Below are 21,832 nucleotides of genomic sequence, written 5' to 3'. Positions count from 1 at the left end.
GGCAATCACTTTCATGTTAATTGTGCCATCTTGATATCCACCTTACAAACACGAAGAGCCTTTGACACGAAGCTCAAAATGGAGTGTTTGGAGCTAGAGAAATAGCTGCGTGGTTGAGAGCCTTGGCTGCTCTTCAGAGGACGGGATCTGACTCCAAGCATCCAAAGAGCGGCTCACAATCCTCTGTAACTCCAGCTCCAGGGGATCTGACACCCTCTTCTGGCCTCCCTGGGCACCAGGCACACACATGAGTACACAGATTTACACTCGGGCAATATGGAACAATATAATATATAAAATATAAAAATTTAGGTTGCTTGTCAAAAGAACTCCCTAAGGAACTGGGAAACTGGAAATCCTCTTTATTTTTTTTTAACACATAGCAAAGAACACAGCAAGGCTGCAACCATATGATGGTTTGCCTTTTGTTGTTAATTATACAAACAAGATGAAAAATCTCTGCACTTATCACCCTATATGATATAAACCTAAAGTGCAGTTTATGTAGCCTAACTATGATATAAACAAAAAGAAAATTAAAAGCTATCTTTTTTTCAAGTTCAGTATCTTAGGTGGATAGTCAGTCTCATTTTGACAATTAAGAAAAACGAGAACACAAAAATAGACTATATATTTCATTTATTTAATGTTTGTGCACGCGTGCATGCATGTGTGTGTGTGTGTGTGTTTGTGTGTACACTTAGCACATTGTGCACTCATGCATACGTGTGCCACGGTTGCACATGTGGAGGCTAGGGAACAACTGACAGACTGGGTTCTCTCCTTCTACTCTGCATAACCCACGGATTGAACTCAGGTCGTCAAGCTTGGCAGCAAACGCCTTTAGCCACTGAGCCATCTCATCAGGTCCACAAAGCATTTTAATGTCCTTAAGCATGGTGGCAACCAGAAAAGAAATTTTTTTTCAGAAGAATAAAGCTATAAGGAATTATACAGATGTAAAGAGTCTAACTTCACTTTCTGGTAACTGCCTTACAAGTTCACAGTCATGATCAAACTGAACTGATTACACCAATTTTTATTATTAGGGTATTTTTTTAAACACAACATAGTGGGGGTTTGTCCAGTAATGACATATTCAAATATCTATCTCCCTAAAGACAGAGAGCTGACAACAGAACACGGTACTAGTCTAGGAAAGCGATTTCCATCCAAGGACAATGAAGTCGTAAAGGAAAAGTTTCTCTCCCAGGCAACAGAGAATGAAAGTAATTATTTTGAATAAGTACTTATAAGTGGAAAGAAATATTTGAGTCCATTTAACTTAATATGTTTCTAATTCCACAAACCCTCACCTCTCCAATTAGTCTTCAAAAGCTCTACAAAACATTGAAACTCAATTTATTATAACAGATTATTATAATTCGAAGAAGGAAAATCACAAATATTTGCCACCTGTTTGGGGAGAAATAAGAGACTAAAATGTAATTTCTGAGAGGCACGGAATGTTCTCCACTGAAGTGGGAGGTGTTCATTCTAACTCAGCCACATGGTAAGTATTTCTTATTCTCAGTGTCGCTGCTTTGATCCTTATAAAGGAGCTGCTGCCCATTCCGTACAAGATGGCCCAGTGGATAAAACATTTGCAGAACAAGCATGAGAACCTGAGGTCAGAGCCCCGTCATCCACATTAAAAAGCTGGGCAGATAAGGCTGCTTGCCAGGAACCTGTTCCAGGAGCAGACAGAAGGTCTCTCTCTGGGGCAAGCTGCCGACCTACACTATCCTGGATTGTGAAGCCCTGGCTTTAGAAAGATACCCTGCCCCGGTGTGTGAAGAGGAGAGCAGTGGAGGGAGCCAAAGAGATCATTTCCAGATTCCAGCGCCTGGCAGAGGAGGGTGTTAGATCCCCTGGGACTGGAGTTACAGACAGCTTGGAATCAAACCTGGATCCTTTGAAAGAACAGCCAGTACTCTTAATGGCAGAGCCATCTCTCCAGTTCAAGAAACGTATGTGGTTTTTTGTTTGTTTGTTTGCTTGCTTGCTTAAAAAGTATGGTTTTCTCTGAAAAAGTGGCACCTGTGAGAGGAAGGAAACACTGACAGCTTCCCTGTTCCAAGGGCTGAGAACCGAGCACTTCACTCGTCTTAAATTTAAAGAGGCCTGTGACACATCAAAATAGAGAAATAAAAATATTTGGATTAACTGCCTAGAGAGGAATTATTTTACCTAGAGATGCTCTTGCAAAATAAATTATATTCAATGACAGACTTCAGCTTCTGTCCACTACAATGGCTGCTTGTAATGTCAACTTGTTATAAATTAGAATTGCCTCGGTGGGGAGCTTCAACGGAGGGATTGTCCACGCTGCTTTAATTGATGTGGCAAGACCCACCCAAATGTGTGTGACACCTTCAGGTAGCAGCCCAGATACAAAGAGGTATGGCTTTCCTTCTTGTCACTGAGTTGGTTTATGCTGTTGATGATTGTTTCTTCACCAGCGTCAAAGTCAGAGTTCCCAAGCTTCCATCACTGACCAAGGACCAGCGCTTGCCAGGAATTGCCAGATTGGCAGCACTTGCCAAGAACTGCCAGATTGACAATGCCAAACACTCAGCTTCACGGACGAAGCAACTACTGGAGTGTTAGCCTCTCGGGTGTGATTCAACTGTTATTACTATTTCAGCATCAGCTGAATCATTCAATTGTATGTGTGCATTAGTGTGTGTGTGTGTATATATTCTATCAATTCTATTCTTCTTGGGACCCCATGGAAAATTACCTTCTGTAGGAATTGGCTTCCCACTTCAAGCCACCAGAAATTCATGTGCGATCTATTTTAAAACTATTCTAGGAGGGTTGGGGTCCCTGAGCAATGCAATCAAACGTGCCACATCTTACCATTGTTCTAACTAACTGCCTAGAGGTCAGTTAGAGGCAAGAAGCAAGAATCACAACCAAGTACAGAGGTATAACATGAAGCTGGGCTCAGATAGGAGTTTAGGAAGAGTCAGGCATCCAGAATTTACAGCTAAATTAATGGAGATCTGCAGAGGCTATCCAAGAGGTGGATAGATTTGCAAGTGAGGTCAGGGGAAGGTCCAGTGGGAAGGGGTAAGCAGAACAAGTTCTGGAGTAGATATGAAGTTAGCAGCAGTTTCCTCTTTCCAACAGGAAGAGAGACTTGTGATGCACAGAACATCAGGCTGTGTTTTACGAAGAGTCACATCTTCAAAGTGGAGAGCTAAAATCATGCTGTGAACTAGCCATAAAATTTCAAATAACTTCATATCAGAATAAAGCCCAACTCTGGATTAAGATAAACCCTTCCTTCCTTAAGTAGCTTCTGTCAGATATTTTGCTGTCATGACAATGATTAGAGTAATTACCAACCAAAAGATGCAAAGAAAGAAATACCCAAAAGATGCCCAATCATACTATAAAGCATTTGTTCAACTATGTTCATAGCAGCATTATTTGTAATAGCCAGAACCTGGAAACAACCTAGATGCCCCTCGACTGAAGAATGAATAAAGAAAGTGTGGCACGTTTACACATTAGAGTACTACTCAGTGGTAAAAAATAATGACATCTTGAATTTTGCATGCAAATGGATGGAATTAGAAAACACTATCCTGAGTTAGGTAACCAGACCCCCCCCCAAGAAAAAACCAATTATGGTATGTACTCTCATATAAGTGGATACTAGTCATAAACAGAGGGCATCAAGCCTATATAGTTCATGATCCTAGAGAAACTAAGTAATAAATTGAACCCAAAGAAAAACATATATAGAGCCACCTGGAAGTTGGAATCAGACAAAAAATTGGGAGCAGGGGGAACAGGGGGTAGAAAATAGGGGAGAAGGGAGATTGAGGAGAACTTGAGGGAATGGGATAGTTGAGATGGAAGAAGGACAGATATGAGAGCAAGTAAAGAGATATCTTGATTGAGGGAGCCATTATGGAGTTAGCAAGAAACCTGGCTCTAGAAAAATGCCCAAGAACCCACAGGGATGACCACAGCTAAGACCCTAAGCAATAGAGGAGAGGGTGTCTGAACTAGCCTTACCCTGTAGTCAGACTGATGATTATCTTAAATATCACCATAGAACCTTTGTCCAACAACAGATGGGAACAGAGGCAATGACCCACATCGGAGCACTGGACTGAACTCCCAATACCCAGTTGAAGAGTGGAGGAAGTGAGAGTATGAGCAAGGAATTCAAGACCATGAGGGGTTCATCCACTGAGACAGTTTGCTTGAGCTAATGGGAGCTCACCAACTCCAACTGGATTGGTAGGGAATGAGCATGGGAACAACCAAGCCCCTCTGAAGGGGGTTGACAGCTGGGGCAGACTGAGGGGCCACTGATAGTGACACTGGGATGTGTCTCTACTGCATATACAGGCTTCTTGGGATTTTATTCCCTATGGATGTAAACCTTGCTCAATCTAGATCTAGTAGGGAGGGCCTTGAACCTTCCACAGGGCGGGGTGCATGGCACTCCCTTAGGGTTGAAGGGGTGCGGTGGGAAGGTCTGTGGAGGGAGAGGAAGGGAACTGGGAGGAGGGGAGGGAGTGGGAATTCGGACTGGCATTTTTTAAGTAATAAAAAAAAAAGGTTTGAACACTAAAAAAAGAAAGATATGGCCTGTAACTGGGAGAAAAAGGTCACTCAATCGAACAGATCTAGGAAAAAAAATGATTAATTAACATATATAAGACCAAAAGACCCAAATGAAATGTCTAGACATAGAAAATATTATATTAAGAAAATATGCTAGATAGAATTAACAGTAAATAAATAACTCTGCAGAATAATAAAATAAATAAAAATAAAAACTGTAGAAGAAATGATCAGAAAAGTGAAGATGTAGGAACAGAATGAAAACTATGGCTGATAACATGAGAAATCTGTGGACAACATGTATCAGCCTAACACACAAGTAACTGAATTTCCAGAAGGAAGAGGGAGGCAGGAAAATGAATAATAGCTCCCTTTTCCTAGTTTTATGAAAAAATGTGGTCCATAGATTGAGTCAGGGATCTCAGTGACTCTGAGCCAGGACAATCACAAAGCTCAGCACACAGCAACTACACTACTCAGAGCAGAGGTAAAGAGAAATCTTAGGTACTTGCCTCCAAGCCTGATGACCTGAGTTTAGTCCCCAAGACCCACAAGGGGAAAAGAGAGAACCAAATTTCACAAGTTGTCTTCCAACCTTCACATGTGAGCCATATCATGTGTACACATAGACAGACAGACAGATAGATAAATAGATGATAGAAAGATAGATAGATAGATAGATAGATAGATAGATAGATAGATAGACGGATAAAAGGAAATGAGGGAGAAATTTATAGGTGCAAAAAAACCCTAAAAAAACCTTATAAACAACAACAACAAAAAACTTACAAACAGCCAAAAGAAAAACATTCATTGTATAAAAATGAACAACAATAATAATTATAAGGACTTCTCATGAGAAACTATGCAACTCAGAAGACAATGGAACACAAACTTCAAAATGCTGAGAAAGAAAGAAGAAGGCCATCTAGAATTCTATACTAGGGAAAAGGTCATTTGAACTTCAAGTAAAAAGGAACATTTTCTCAGACAAACAGAAGTTGAGAGATCCCGTGGTTGGATGATAGATACTAAGAGTTGTCTTAAAGGTATCTCAAAGGCATTTTTTTTTTAAGGAGGAAGAACATGGCTCCTGGTAGAGTTGAATCCACACACAGGAATAAAGAGCAGTACAGACGGTACACACTGGTGTAAATGAAGGGCATTCGTGATCATCTGTAAATCTTTTGAAATAATTGGCTACTTTCTGCAAAGATCATGGCAAAGTCTTGGAGCGTTCAGAGTGTATAGAGAGTTAAAATGTTTTTTTTTTTTAATTGAGAATAAGAAAAAAAAGTTTCCGCGTCCTCCCAGCCTCCCATTTCCCTCCCCCTCCCCCCATCCTTCTCCCCCTCCCCCCACTCCTCTTCCCCTCCCTCTCTAATCCAAAGAGCATTCATGGTTCCCTGCCCTGTGGAAAGTCCAAGGTCCTCCCCCCTCTTTCCATGTCTAGGAAGTTGAACATCCAAACTGGCTAGGCTCCCACCAAGCCGGAACATGAAGTAGGATCAGAACCCCTTGCCATTGACCTTGGCTTCTCATCAGTCCTCATTGTTCGCCATGATCAGAGAGTCCGGTTTTATCCCATGGACAGGGAGAGAAAAGTGAGAAGGGGAGGATTGGGGGAACTTGGGGAAACAGGAAGATTGGGATAAAGGAAGGTTGGATAGGGGAGCAGGGAAGCACATATCTTAGTTAAGGGAGCCACCTTAGGGTTGGCAAGAGACTTGAACCTAGAGTTAAAATGTTTTAACAATACTTCAAAGACAGGAGGTGCATTGAAAGCACACACAAGTAACTCAATGTCATTTGAAAGTTGCCTGCAATAAGCTAAAGTCATGTATTGTAAATCCTAAGGCTGCAAAAGGATAAAGGATGAAGAAAAGAAAGAAAACCAGGATAGCTGATGGGGGATAGTAGAGATAAAATGGAATAAAGTATCTACATCTTTGTGCATGTTAGGTAAGCACTTGGCTCTCTCTTTCTCTGTTAATGCTCATGTTTAAACTGTATTAAAATCTTTTCTCAATAAACTCTTAACTTGTCTTAAGAAAGAGATAGGAGAAGGAAGATATTTTTCTAGCAGCTTAAACAAGTCTTGCATATTATTTTTGCCTTGGGTTTTTGGATGTATCTCTGTGATAGTACAGTCAGTCAAAATCTAATTGAAGTGCTGGTGACCCAAAGGTCTTTCTCTCTCTCTCTTTGCCCTTTCCTTCCTTTCTTCCTTCCTTCCTTCCTTCCTTCCTTCCTTCCTTCCTTCCTTCCTTCCTTCCTTCCTTCCTTCTTTCTTTCTTTCTTTCTTTCTTTCTTTCTTTCTTTCTTTCTTTCTTTCTTCCTGTCTCTCTCTCTCTTTTCCAACCTTTTTCTTTGTCTTTTTGTTTATTTGCTTGTTTTTTTTTTTTGACAGGGTCTTCTTTCTATGTAGACTAGACTGGCCTAGAACTCACAGAAATCCATCAGCCTCTGCCTCCCAAGTGCTGAGATTAAACTTTGAGTTTTAGAGTCCCTGTTTTGAACTCCACTGGACTTTGTATTAAATACAAAGAATGTCTATGTTTTATAAACTGCTCTCTATGTATCTGGTCACAGTGAAGCCAAAGTAGAGGATGGGCACATTGGCATGACTATAATTGGCAAAATCTACTAGGAAGGTATTAGCCTGGCCAACCTCCATTCTAGCAGGACTGAGGCAGGAAACACACACACACACACACACACACACCATGCCTTGAAAGAAAGGGCGATACATATTTTCTAGGTGGGGGAGATGACTCAGGGTATAAAAGCACTTGCTGCCCAAGCCTGGCCACTTGAGTTCTAGCCCTGGTATCCCTAGACTGTGTGGTAGAGAAGAACGGACTCCTCTTGAAAGGTGCCCTCTGACCTGCTCCTCATACACACACCATGATAATAATTATTAAAGTTTAAACATCTTAAGGATCCATCTCCTGTTCTATAAAATGGAGCCCACCATAAGCTGTTTACTAGAGTGTAGGATCTGCAGTTTATTAGAGTCCCGAGAGACAGAAACATCTTCCTGCAGACAAAAGCACCCGAGCGGCATTGTCTGGCTTGTTTTGAAAATCATTCCACATTAAATGAGTTACCCCTTAAGAAACAAATAATTGGATGCGGGAAGAGTAATGTCTTAAGAGAAATGCGAAACTCAGATAACTGGGAGAAAATCGTTTCTAATCCAGCTCTATACGTTTGGGGAATTTTTCTTGTTTTAAAGAAGCAGGCCATCTGGAGAGCTTGCCTCCTTGCCAGGCACACCACTGCCAGCTGTTGCTTCAAGGGTCTGGTAAATCCACCCTTGAGCAGGGTGCCCACTTCTTTCATTCCTAGAGACATCCAGCTTTTTTCCCCCCTTAACACGGATGGGGACTTTATAAAGAGTGCTGTTGTTTTATTTACTCTCCATTAATCACACTCCACTGTAAACAAAGTGTCTGTTTTAGTTCTGCTGACAATTAACCGCTTGTCAACATCTCCCTCAAGTACCTTCCGCATCTGGCTAGGAGGGAAACCTCTCCATCAAGATGAATGTGTGTTTCAGTAAACTCGGGGTTTCATTCCTCTCTGGCTCATTGGCAGTCAGGATTACACTGTGAGGACTCTTATCTGTGCATCTTGGTGGGATAGACCATTAGAGGGATGGGGGGGGGGCTTTCTGAAGGTATTGTTCTCTTCCTCCGTTTGCACTGGAATAAAAACAAGATTCCAACTTGAGACCTTTAGAGAAGGGAGTAGAGGGAGTGAGGAGAGGGAGAAACATCTAAATAAAACTAGTTTCTGTAAACCACAAAGTAGTTGGTGACAACTCCAGAGGTTACTGAGAAATTTGCCTTTCCTTTAACAATGTCCCCATCCCATGAGATCAAGAGAATCGAACCCTGTGACAATTGGTGACCACTGGAAACATTTATTCTTTTCCTTTGACTTCCCTCATTCCCAGAGGCCCCCCGTTCCTTTGGGATAACTTGACTCTATTTAAAATGGAGGATACCAAGTTCTTTAATATTTTCTCAACAAGATACTTGTCTTAGAGGCGAAACAAATGTTACATTTAGTGGTTCGTTGTGGGAGATTTTAACTAGTGTGTTCCTTGAAGCCGTCTTGGAGTCCATAGAAAATCAAGGTGAGCATCCATACTATACTGGTTCTGTATATTGAGCCCTAACCAAGGAAGAGATCACACACGGCATGTATGTAGGAAGGGGAGTCACGAGAACCTACATACCAGTCCCAAAGGTATGAGGATGGGTTTCTAAGGTATCTCCCTCCTGGATTTCATTTACACTCATTCCCAAACTGAAGGGACTCAGATCATTTGATATCCCTCCTGGAGGGTGGATTCCTGGGTAAAGAATTCAACTGATGAGGGTCCCTCAGATACAGTCTATGGGGGAAACCTCTGGTCAGGCATCCCTTGGCAGGAGGTCAGTTTGAACCAAAGTGACCCAAGGCCAATGCCAAACCAGAAAACACTGATGTCCTTCAGGAGAGGACCAAAGGACTAGACTGGGCCAGACATAAACAGAGAAGGTGGATTGGTAGGGCCGGCTCCATTGCTCCTCTTTCTGACAAAATCTGATCAATCTAACAGCATGTAATTGGTTTTAATGAGGTATGGGAAGGATCTTTGCCCTGAGCTCACCAGCCTGAGCAGGAGGCTGCTTCAGGTGCTAATCGTGCTCCCACAGCCCACCACCCTGTCGCAGCCAGTGCGCAGACCACATAACCTGGCTTTGGCACCCTAAGGAGCAAAGAGGTCTGAGAACTGGACCGTGGACCGACTACTGCCCGGTTTCACCTGGTAATTTATGCACAATTAATTGAGATATCTTTTATACTTGATGTGTTGCAAAATTAATGCCTAATTTATGTAATTAGTCAATTAACTCTAATTCCAGCATATGTTCCCAATGCCCAGAAGGTGTTCTGTTTCCCAGGTACTTATTTTGATGTCACGAAATGCAGCTAATTAATTTTACATGCATATTAATTTGAGATCTCTTTAGCGGTTCCCTTTGTGCAAGTAATTTTAATATTTGTGTTTCTAACCTTTGGGGGTAGGGTGAGGGAGGTGCAGGTAGTATGAAGAGCACCTGGAGGATCCGAATGGTGCCTGAAGGTGGCCCCCGGACCTGGGGCGGGGCTCTGGTGGTGGACCCACGCAGCTACAGACAGAAGAGAGGCTAAGACTGCCAGACCCTTATAGGGGGCATTGCTGTTCCCGGATCGGATCGTAAGCAGCGATGCATTCTGTGCTGTCCTCTGATGAAATCAGTAGTCTTAGCTTGGGGCACAGAGGTTCCTAGGTGTGCTGACTGCTTATCCCAGGCATTTTTTTGCGGGGACATCTGGTCAAACCATGCCTCCCCTAGTCAACAACCCCGAGGAAGAGGCTTATTTGTTTACTATAATTCTTTTAATACTTAAGGACAGCATGGACTTCTTGGCCAATCCAGGGAAACGGGAGAGTGAATGAGAGAGAACGAAGAGTCGCAGCAATCGCGGCTTTTTATTCCAGACATCTAAACACACCTCTGGTGTCCAGAGCCTGCGAGCCTGAACTCCCTAAAGCTGCTGGGTGGAAAGAGAAGCGAGTTGCCAAGGGCCCTCGCTGAATGCGGAGTCCAGCCCGGGCGAAAGTTTACTTTCCAAGTTATTGGGTGGCGCATTAAAACTTTTATCCTTTTTGGCCAAATTAATGAGCAATTTAATTAATAAAATCAGAGAGTAGTGTAAGTGTGGCGATAATGAAGTTAAATGAGTGCACAGTAAAATATTCACTAATCCGGCGCATTGCCGAATACCCCTTAATTCTGCTTAACACTAAAAGGGTTTTGAGCACCATAATGAGATTCCTCTGTCTGCTAATTAATTGACACGCTCCTGAATATTCATACGAGCTAGCACCAATACGTTCCTAATTGCACGGTAGAACAGATCTCAGAGGAAAGTAAACCGCCAAAGACTTAATTAAAATAATGTATTCCAGACCCAGGACAAGACAAGACATTTGCCTTGGGGCGCGCTAAGGAAGTGGCACCTGGATGGTGGAGAGGAGGAGAGATATCAAAAGCCCAAGCCTGGCCTGACATCGGTGGCTTGGGACGCCCAGGGAGGGTCTGCAGCATCACTAAGCAAGAGCTGGGTGCTGGGTCCGAACCCTGCACCGGAGGAGGTGTAGCTCCTAGGTGTGTCCCTGCTCCGGCGGCCCTCTGCCCACTGTGGGAGGACTAGCCTAATGCTGTTGTCTAGGACCCCAGTCCCCGGTTCCCCAGTGTCCTCTGCTTTCTCCCTGCTTTTCCTAGGCTAGTCCCAGAAGGTCAGGGAAACAGCAGTCCGGAAATTCCAGGAGAAGCTTTATATTCCAGGGGTTGTCGACGCACCAACGACCCCAATTCTCTCAACCCAGGTTGCCTTATGTGTGGGGTAACTGACTGACTGACGCTTCTCTTTGGGAGAAGGTGATAGCTAGGGGAAGATGTCTGGGTGGTAAGGCTGGCATCGTCCTCGGTCTCTCTCCCCGGTTCCGCTCCGCGCGGAAGCGCTCTGGTTACCGGGTACCGTTAATCGCGAAGCTACAAGCTACAGGGTGCTCTCTCTTTCTTGTTTGAGTCCAGCGAGCGCCACATTCCTGCGGATCTTGCTCGTCGCGGGGTAGGAGCGACAACTAGACTGCGCACCAGCTTCTAGGCTCCAACTCATAGCCTTTTTTTTTTTTAACCAGCGAAGTGAAATGAAATGCGTTCTTAAAAAGACGGGCCTCCCCCCACCCCTTCTTTTTGGAAAAAAAAAATCACCACAGGTTTAAAACTAAAGAGTTTGTTTGAGAGCATACAAATGCGTATTTATTATACATATGTAGGCATTAACAATGTAAATTACACCGCCAGCAGTTGCTGGTTGTTTATTCATTAGATCTTTAGAAAATCTACATTGCCTCCAGATAGCGCGATGATAATGTGAAATACACAAGCAGTTTACATAGCCGGCTTCTCCACGGAGCTCCGCACATTGCCACTCCGAGTCATCAACAGGTCGCGTGCGAGAGGACTTGATCAAAGGAAAACATAGGTTTACTGACCATGGCCAGAAATATAAGGAACTGGTGAGATTAGTGAACGGGACTTGAAGGACGTCTGGCTTGTCTATTTTACCCCGTTTATGTGTATCTGTCCTTTTATTTGTAATTTAAAAAAAAAAATCGGTACATGGAGGATAAGGAGCAGAAAGGAGGTGGATAAACTCCCCAGGTTCTGGCTATTCGGAAATAAGTGTTATACAGTGAATCCAAACTGCGTCGAGGATAAAGTAAGAGTCGTGAAGAATAAACAGCCTACCGAGGCAAAAGGACGCCACCAGCTAGCTCCACCAATCAAATCGCGGTGGCCGCCATAAACAAATGGTTGTCGCTCCAAAGAAAATCACCTCTTAGGGATTATAGAACGCTCCGTGGATACTAGATTTATGTGGATTGAGAGGGTACTTTCTGAGGAAAATGACAGCCGCGTATTAATATTTATTTTCAAAATTCTTTCCCAAATTAAAAAAAATGTTAGGTGAAAATAAAACTAAATGCAAAGACGTGCGTCGAGGCAGTATGCTACTTGAGTTGCAGGGACCGACGCCAGCCAAAGTCGACGGGCCGGGCCGGGGTCTCCTATAACGAACTGGCGGACTGATGATATACCTGGCACTGCCCACCTACCTGCTGTGGCCTACTGTTTAGTTGCTGAGGTGTGCTAGTGTTGAGGTGAGAGGGTCAGGGCGGGAAGTCTGGATTTTTTGCTTCCTGCCACCATCCCGCTTCCTTCTTTTTTTGCTTTTTGCAGTTAGGCCTGCTGGGTGCCGTAGAGAATGCCCCCAGGGCTGCGTTCCTGAGAATAGAACAGTTTGATAGGGAAATAGAATCTGGTTGGGGAAGGTGGGGGGGGGGAGGTAGAAAGGGTTCGTGGAAAAAAAGAGGGGGAGTAAGCAGAGGACGGGCACACACAGGGCAGCTGGATCTCCAGCTGTGATCCTCTCCTGAGCCCCAGAGCTGTCAGGGCGTCCAGGGGACGTGCAGGACTGCACCAGGCCGGGACCTTCTGCTCCTGTATTGAGATCAGGGTGAAGCGCCCGGGTCCCAGGTGAGCCTCAACTGAGCGGAAGGACTCGGGCTGCCCCGGGGGCTGCCAGCCTCCAAAGACCAGACTGGCCTCTCCAACCCCGCCCCCAGCCATTCTTAGCTGGGGGGAGCCCGGGAGGATCAGTGGCTTTCTTTTCTCCCCTTTTCTTTCTCAACCCTCTTTGTGGGTGGCAGCTCGGTGGGAGTTACGTGCACACAAAAAAAGGGAGGAGGGAGGAAGGGAGGGAGGGAGAGAGGGAGGGGGAGAGAGAGAGAGAGAGAGAGAGAGAGAGAGAGAGAGAGAGAGAGAATATAAATGAATAGTTTTAACCTTCTCAGCAACGCAACCCGGAGAGTTACTCCATCTGACACCATCTGAAAGCTGTAGGGGTTTTCAGAGAAACCCGTTTCTGCTATTAAGAAAACCCATACTGCACTGGCCACCCCGCCTAAGCCCCCCCCCCATCAGTCTGAATAAACAAAACAAAGCAGGGGTTTAAGGCTGGCGACCCACAGGTTGCCAGTTTTCAAAACAAATTAAAGAAGGTGGGCATGGAGGGTTGCAATCAAAATAAAATATTATGGGTGCAGAATATCCGTCATTTCACAAGTCTGCACTTCCCCCGAGTCAATTTTATTCAAACTTTAAAAGTATTGCAGCGAACCCTCCCTCCCATAATTTATCTGCTTATTAGCAGCTGGTGAATTTTCTGAAAGTTTTTTAAGAACTACTTTTGCAACACCCATAATATTTTAAGAATGAAGTGTCTACCCAGACAGCCTGATTTTTTAAAAAAAAAATCTAAGCAAACAAATAATCCTTAACAAAGAAGTTGGTTTGAAAAGAGAGTGATTTTTCTTCCCTTTCCAAAAAAAAAAAAAAAGGCCGTTCGCCCCACCCCGCTATTAAACAAAGCACAATACCTTTTTCTGGGTGGTACTGCGCAGGAGTTGATTCAGTTTTGACAATGTTGTTTAGCTATCATTTGCTATTTTGAATGAATGGAAGCAATCCCGGCTTTTACAACATTTGTTTCCTATTATGGAGAGGTGCAGCAGTTGAGGGCACACATGTGAAAGTGCCTATTTGATTCTCTTTTTCATCCCCCTGACCCTGCTTTTGTCCCTCCTCACCCTGGGAATGTCACGCCTCGATACTTCACTTTGAGCTGCTGGAGAAAGTGGCTTTGTTACTCCCTTTTAGACATACACGAAATTGTTCTCTTTCCCCCGCTGTAAAAGATACTTCACATCGGGACTCGGTTCACAAGTGCAATGCAATTTGGTTTAGTCCAACCTTTGTTCTGCTTGTACAAATGAGCGAACAGTGCACACATTATACAGTTGATCTACTGCTGTCTTAACCCCAGAGTTAGGGGCTGGGAGAAAAAGCTAGTTAATCCCTTCAATACCAAGGTAGCTTTAGCAATATTCCCTCCAATAAAAATAATAGCTTGGAGTTCCGCCTTCAATTTCACACAGCGCGAAGCAAAATTTAAGGGGGGGGGGTTAGCCACCAAACACAGTCGAAATTCTTCCAGGGGGTATTTGGCAAATGCTTTTTCGACACACACTGTCAGGCTTGGTAAAGCTCAGACGAAATCTATGCAGTTGTTTGTGCAAAGGAGAGATTTGATTTAGAAACTTAAGATTTTAAGCCGTGAGGTCTCTGAGCAAACCGCAAGCAAAGCAAACACCAAATGGTATTTAGCAAACTGATTCCAAAGAGGGTATTGTAGTGAGCAGAGGAAGGGAGCTGTTTCCACTGGCTTTGAAAATGCTTGCTCGCTGGGAAGGACGCTTGCCACTCTTGGGGCTAGGAGTGGTGATGGCGCGGGAGTAGCGTCCAACTTTAGCTTCTGCTTGTTTCACGCTTTGAGTTGAAAGGAAGGCGAGACCTCCGGTGCCCTCCTCCTTGCAACAGTTACTGGGCAAAATGTATAGAGCGTGTGGTTGCTCAGCTCATTCTCGTCTGACTTAAACCGGAAGAGAGCTACAGCCAGAGGCCTTGGTTTCCTGGTAGAAAAGTTTTCCTGGTGAGCACTAAGCTGAAGGGACACCCCTAGACTTTAGGGACACCCCTAAAGTCAACCTTCCCTGTTGGGATGGAATTATATACCGAAGTGTGTGCGGGGGGGGGGGTAGACAGGACAACTGGTGATCCTAATCTTACTAGGAACTGGCGAGATTGAACTGGCAGATGGGAGGAGCGTGATTTTAGGCAATCAGAATACTTATCAAAAGTTGATTTCAACCTCCCTGTTCTGAATTAAGGGTCTACGTCCACGTGACAGTCACTAACCGACGAAATGGTTCCCAAATTCCCTATCAGGCTTTTTTTTTCCCCTGCTACTGGGTAAAAGTGTGCTTTTTTGGTAGCAGGGCCCCGGAGCCGCTGGCAGAAACGGTAGCTTGGTATTTGGTACCAGAGTGACAGTTGGCACAAGAGGAAAATGTGTGTCTCCTCCTCAGCCTTCCTTCGTGGGGCAGTTTTATTTCCAGTCAGATTAGGGTTTAATGCCTAGGGAAGGACCGGCTCAAAATCCCGAGGAAGTCGACAGCGAAAAGCGAGGGTGGATGTTTCTTGTGGCACGCCCCAGCTAGGTGCAAGTCTCTGAAGCCCTAGAACTTGCAAGTGTTTTTCCGAGACCCGACAAAAAGCTAAGCCAGTCCTCTGTTCTCCTGTTGTCCCGAACAGGAAAGCGAGGCAAAGTCGCGCCGGAGTGGGATGAGGTGTGCAGGGGGTGGGGGTGGGGTGGTCACAGATGCCCAGGACAAACAGCCTGCTACATTCAGGACTGCATTTTTTTTAATTGTTCACTGACAAGCTGAAGAAGTTTGTTTAGTACTGAATACCCTAGGAACAAAATCCTTTTGAAAAGAGAGCTAAGTCGTTTCACGCCACCAAAGTGCAGATTTGGTCAAGAATGCCTGATGGGACAAAGAGGCGCGGTGCGTTAGCGCGGGTTTCTCAGAGCTCAGCAGCAAATACCCGGGGCGACCAGGAACAGTGGGGCGGGCTACAGGAGACCCGCAAGATCCTCAAACCTCAGCACCCGTGGCACTCCAGTCCTCAGTTCTCTCGGCTGCCCCACTATCAGCCCTGGTCGCTGGTGAGCCGGCGTCCCGCAAGAGAAATAGTGAGGGACCCGGTAGCACCGGAGAGCGAAGGGATAAGGGGGAAGAAACTCTGACTGCAGGCGCTCAGGGCAAAGCCCGGCTCAACCGCGTTCCTGCAGGCTGAGTACAGTTCACTCTCCGAGTTGGGGCGGCGGGTAGCTTTTTTTTTTTTTTTTTTAGAGCTTGGGAAACCTTCAGAAGCTACTGGGTACGTTCCTTCTACCTCCCATCCGGTTTGGTAAATATTAACAAACTAACTATGGCGCGGTTATTTTCGGGAGTGTGTTTGGTGGGTTGGAGGGGGGTGATGGCTCGGGGGAGGGTCCTTCTCTCCTTGAGCCTTCTCCTCCCCCCACAAGCCAGCCCCACCTCTCTCTCTCTCTCTCTCTCTCTCTCTCTCTCTCTCTCTCTCTCACACACACACACACACACACACACACACACACACCTGCTTAACAACACAAGGAATCAAAAATCAATATTGTTTTTGTCACCCCTCTGTCTCCTTTTAACTCCCTCAGCAACTCGGGTGCCACTGAAGCGAATTGTGGATTTATGGAGGGAAATTAACATAAATTATTGCAAAACCTGCAGCCGTGTGTGGTCCAGCTTGTGGGAAAAGAGGCTGTAGCAAACTTTCAGTGGAGAAAGGTGGTGGGCGGTGGGCTTGACAAGGTGCTGAACTGTCCTGCTGGAGGGGATTTTCATTTGGTTGGCACATGGGGTATAATTGACTCGTGTGTATTTTATACAGTTTTCCCAACAACCCTTTAAGCCCCCAGGTCGGATGTTACCCCCCTCCCACCTCCACCAGCTTCTGTTGGCTTTGGGTTTTGTACAATAGACTCTGATGCACTTTTTCAAGATTTCTGGTATAATAGCAGTCGAGATGCCTTAAACAGCTGGCAACTGCTCCTTCCCTCCCTGGGTCTTTGAAGATCTCTGACCGCACCCGAGGTAGAACTTGTAGAAATGCCCATCAGTTAAATGCGCCCCTCAGTTCCTTTCACCTCACAAGGCAAACTTAGGCGATTAACTTCTGTTTACCTGATTAGCCCTGAACGCGGGCAATGAGACCCAGCTCCTTTCTCGACTGTAGCCAGACTCTGAAAATTCCTCAAACACCAGTTCCTACTCGTATTATTGCATGAACTCGACGGTGACAATTTTCCCCAGAAAGATGAACAAAGATTTATTCCAAGTTAGGGTTTTTTTTTTTCCCGTGAAGGTTTTTTTTTTTTCCACTTTTAGAATTTAGTTAATCTTCCACTTGCTCTGAGCAGAGATTTCCACAGCCACACAATGGCCCCTTTTGCAGGACAACAAAATGCCAATTGTTAAAATAAGAAAACATTGTTCGCTCCCATTCCTCACTATTAACACGCACCCTTACGGCGTAGGAAAGAATCTTGCTGGTTGTCACTGGGGGAAAGCCACAATCTCTTACCATCTCGAATGCAACCACCATAAACATCTACCTTTGCATTTCAGTATGAACCCGCACACATGTTTGCTTTAAAAAAATTATCTTTAAAATACTCGGGGACTTCCACGCTGGTACCTTTCTACTCCGGAGCAATCCGGTTTCATTTAAAGCAGCTCTCGCTTTAGTGCCTTCAAAGCCAGCTGTATCTGGAACTAGCAAGACCTGGATTGATCCTCCACTCCTCTTCAAACACCCCTCGGGTTCTCCACCCCTTTGCGCTCCCAGCTCCTCCCACCACAAGCCCTAGGGCCTAATCCGGGCACGCGCAGAAACACCCCCAAACCTCAGTCCGTTAGCGGCGGTAGCGCGCGCAGCTCAGGCCAGCGGGACTGCCTTGGCTCAACCGGGCCTAGGGTACTGCTGATTTAATCTTCGGCGAAAAGAAATCCATATATCTGCTCTGCTCTAGCCTTGCCCCAAGAGATAGGTCAACGTCCCCACCCTTACCTCCCTGCTCCCACCTCCCCCTCCTGGTTATTTTTTCCGAATTAAGAAGGTGACTTGAGTCTTTCTTTCAAGCACTCTGTTAATATTGAAAAACGTGCGCTTGCATCTAAAGCGCGGCAGCCCAGGCGCCAGAGCCATTTCAATATTAATGAAATTGTTTAATCTCCTAAATTCGTCGTGTTTAAGTTACGTTTTGGTGAGTTATTGACCAGCTTCGAAACTGTGGTTAATGAAGTTATGTGAGTGGGTGGGAGGGTGGTGCGCGAGCGCGCGCGTGCTCGCAAACTGGAAGGTCTTAAAAATGCTATCCACAGACTGATGCTCTACTGTCACTCAGAGTGCAACAAACTTCACACCAGAACTCTCAATCTCCTCCTGGAGGGGAGGGGGAGAGGAAAAGGAGAAGGAAAGAGGCTTCCATGCTTTAAAGACGGTTCTGTGTAGACTGTAGTAAGTATTGAGTATTTAACACGATGATATGGGGTTCTTTTTAAACCCCAAAAAGGCCTGGGAAAGCGCTGAAAAGCGTGGCAGCTCGTGGCTGGTACTCATTGCGTGCATGCGGCTGGCCTGACTCACTGTTTATTTCGTAGCAGTTTTGATGATGATGACGACGAAGATGATGATAATGATAATAATGATTCATTTAATCCTCACAAGGCATATCCGAACTCAAAGGAGCCAGCTACCCTCACCAGGCCCAAAGATCGGAGCCACGTTCCCACCTCCACCCAGAAAACTCGCCGGTTCTTCGCAGGTCTCATCCGGCGCTGTTTGTCTTTTCTGGGCGGTCTAAACTCTAACGAAACTATTCCCACGTAAAAGGAGGAAGGAGGAACTATAAAATGCTGACCTACTGACTTCTAGAAACCACCAGGCGTCCCTAGTACCTGGAGAAAGGAAGAGACACCCCCCCCCCACCGCGATTAGACAAACTCAGGCCCTCCCCAGGTCTAAATGCTGCCAGTCTCAATGTCCCCTGGGCCTCCTTGTGCCCATCAAATTGCTAAAAAACTGATAAAGCAAAAACCTAGTACCTCCTCAGTTCTTTTCTTTTCCTTTAAACAAACAAAAAACAAAACTTGCACTTTGGCTTGAAGAGATGACTCAGCCACTAAATGCTAAGCTCACAACCAAATATATATATATATATATATATATATATATATATATTCCCTAACACATTCAAAACAGACTCTTCCACCCAGCTCTCCGAATATTTATGTCGATATGTGTCTATTAACCTTATCACCTTTTTAAAGCGACATGCTTTGAGTGTGCAGCTTTGAGACCAAATCAAACTTCGACCTGCCTCTTGCAGGACTCAGGGGTGGTGGTGGGGGGGCGTATGTTTCCATTCTAAAACCCATCCAACCAATCCCGGGCAGTGCCAAGTAAAGTATAAGGGTCGCCCTTCAAGAGAAAGCCTGTGCTAGAAGTTAGCTAACAATACAAACCCGATACAATGCGGAGGAAACAACACCCCAGCCGAGCAATTTCCATGTCAAACACCGTCGGCGCGGCAGCTAGCTCAGAGCGTGAATGGTCGCCTGGCTCCCGGCTCGGCGGCGCGCCGGTCCGCTCGTACCTTCCCAACGCGCTTACTGGCGGCCGCGGCCCGCTCCCCGCGGGCGGCAGAGGCTCTTCCCGGGTCGCCCCGTCTTCTGCTGGAAGTGATTCCTATTGGCCAAGGTGTCCATGTAAATAGGTGTGAAAGAAACCAGCGCTGGCCAGGCTCTCTCCCCTCTTCCTCAGTCCCCTCCCTCTGCAGCCCCCGCTGCCCCCCTCCTCTTCCTCCTCCCAAGGCGATTGTCATACGATAGCTAAGAAGTGGCACATTAATGAAGCGCCGCTACAGGGGTCTTTTCTGTTCCTGTCACCGCTTAAAACTATCAGATGTTTCGAGGGTGGACATGGAGGCAGCCACCTAGCTCAGCGGAGCAGCGTACGACACAGCAGCGTCCTCTGGATCCCCGAGGCAGCGGCAACTGCCACTGTCCGCTCCAGCACTCGGCAGCCCAGCTCCGTCTCCCCGACAGGACGCACCACCCAGGAGCGCCACGGAGCTCTCCCTGCTGAGCCCAAGCCAGGCTCGCAGCTAATCTCTCCGGTCCCTGACGCTGAGCTCCGTTGGCGCGCAGGAAGGGACTCCGGCACCAGCTGCACTATCCCGGATGCCGAACGGCAACTTGGAACAACTTTAAGGTGAGCATCTATCTATCTATCTGTCCCCTCCCCTGAATCCAGGTTCTACTTACTTTCCCGCAACCCTCGCCCCCACCCAATCCCCGCGGTCCTCCCCTCTCCACATCTGCTGGCTGGGTCCATTCAGTTTGGTGGGCAAAGTTGCTGGCACCCGAATCCTGATTACTGCCCCCCCCATCTCTATGACTCTGCCAGAGTGACCTCTCGGGTGTCTCTGCACCCATGCTGCCCTTCTCCTCCATCACCTTCCCCTTCTCAGATCCTACCATTCCTCCAGTCCGTGCGGACTCTGAGCAAGTGGGCAAGCGAGAGGATGCCTCGGCCGGGCCGCAACACTTACAGCGACCAGAAGCCGCCCTACTCCTACATCTCGCTGACCGCCATGGCCATCCAGAGCTCTCCGGAGAAGATGTTGCCGCTCAGCGAGATCTACAAGTTCATCATGGACCGCTTCCCCTACTACCGAGAGAACACGCAGCGCTGGCAGAACAGCCTGCGCCACAACCTCTCCTTCAACGACTGCTTCATCAAGATCCCGCGGCGTCCGGACCAGCCGGGAAAGGGCAGCTTCTGGGCGCTGCATCCCAGCTGCGGGGACATGTTCGAGAACGGCAGCTTTCTGCGGCGCCGCAAGCGCTTCAAGGTGCTGAAGTCTGACCACCTGGCGCCCAGTAAACCAGCGGACGCCGCACAGTACCTCCAGCAGCAGGCTAAGCTGCGGCTCAGCGCGCTGGCCGCCTCCGGCACGCATCTGCCGCAGATGCCGGCAGCTGCCTACAACCTGGGCGGTGTGGCGCAGCCCTCCGGCTTCAAGCATCCCTTCGCCATCGAGAACATCATCGCGAGGGAGTACAAGATGCCTGGGGGACTGGCCTTCTCTGCCATGCAGCCAGTTCCCGCTGCCTACCCGCTCCCCAACCAGTTGACTACTATGGGCAGCTCTCTGGGCACAGGCTGGCCACATGTATATGGTTCCGCGGGTATGATCGACTCGGCCACTCCCATCTCCATGGCGAGTGGCGATTACAGCGCCTATGGAGTGCCGCTGAAGCCTCTGTGCCACGCCGCGGGCCAGACACTGCCCGCCATTCCAGTGCCCATCAAGCCCACGCCGGCCGCAGTGCCTGCGCTGCCCGCGCTACCCGCGCCCATCCCCACCCTGCTCTCGAACTCGCCGCCTTCGCTCAGCCCTACTTCCTCGCAGACAGCCACCAGCCAAAGCAGTCCTGCCACCCCTAGCGAGACACTCACCAGCCCGGCCTCCGCCTTGCACTCGGTAGCGGTGCACTGACCCAAGAGAAGCTGGGGCTCCCTCTCGGTCACCTCTACACTACCCCTCTCACCACTTCTCCGGGTCCAGCCCTCTCCGACCTAGAACCGCTATCCTGACTTGCCCATTCCACCTTCTTCCTTCAATCCTCTCTCCTAGGAGAACTTTTGGTTTTGAACCCAGAAGACAAACCATAAACTTGCCAGAAGGCGCGTGAAAGTTGTCTTCGCCGGTCCAGGGCACCAGAGAACATAGGGGCTAACCCAAGCCAAACGGCCCCTCCAGAGTCCCAGAAGTGCACTCCCATCCAATAGGCAGGACACCCTGATTCCCTCCTGCGCGGAGAAAACACAAACAAAATGAAAAAGCGCGTCTTCTGAGCTTGCATCGGCGGGGACTCCGCGCAATTTCAAGACCAGAGACACTGCTTGAGAGTGAAGCCCGCCAAAGTTGCAGCTGCACAGCAAGGGCCGGATCTTAGCTCCTGAAAATCTGTGGCCACAGACTCACTAATCCTACGACAGGCTCGCCTCCGCCCTTCAGGCCGGGATGGGCGGAACACGGCTTCCCCAGGCTGCGGCCCAGCCTC

The 21,832-nt window shown here is 47.0% G+C and overlaps 1 protein-coding gene across 1 annotated transcript; it reads left to right on the top strand.

Moving 5' to 3' along the window:
• The first annotated feature begins 20,286 nt into the window (after window positions 1–20,286).
• On the top strand, window positions 20,287–21,343 carry Foxb1 (forkhead box B1). The gene has a single exon (XM_050127543.1). It carries the CDS (start codon window positions 20,287–20,289, stop codon window positions 21,262–21,264), a length of 978 nt encoding a protein of 325 aa, XP_049983500.1. The 3' UTR covers window positions 21,265–21,343.
• The last annotated feature ends 489 nt before the right edge of the window (window positions 21,344–21,832 follow it).

Source organism: Alexandromys fortis, unplaced genomic scaffold, assembly GCF_014885135.2.
Source record: "Alexandromys fortis isolate MF-2015 unplaced genomic scaffold, M_Fortis_MF-2015_v1.1 scaffold_22, whole genome shotgun sequence".
Classification (NCBI taxonomy): domain Eukaryota; kingdom Metazoa; phylum Chordata; class Mammalia; order Rodentia; family Cricetidae; genus Alexandromys; species Alexandromys fortis.
Note: the sequence above shows the minus strand (reverse complement) of the source record. Positions and strands in the feature narration are given on the sequence as shown.

Bases quoted from the DNA above. Each gene is read 5' to 3' on its own strand.
- Foxb1 (XM_050127543.1), top strand. From the start codon at position 20,287: ATGCCTCGGCCGGGCCGCAACACTTACAGCGACCAGAAGCCGCCCTAC.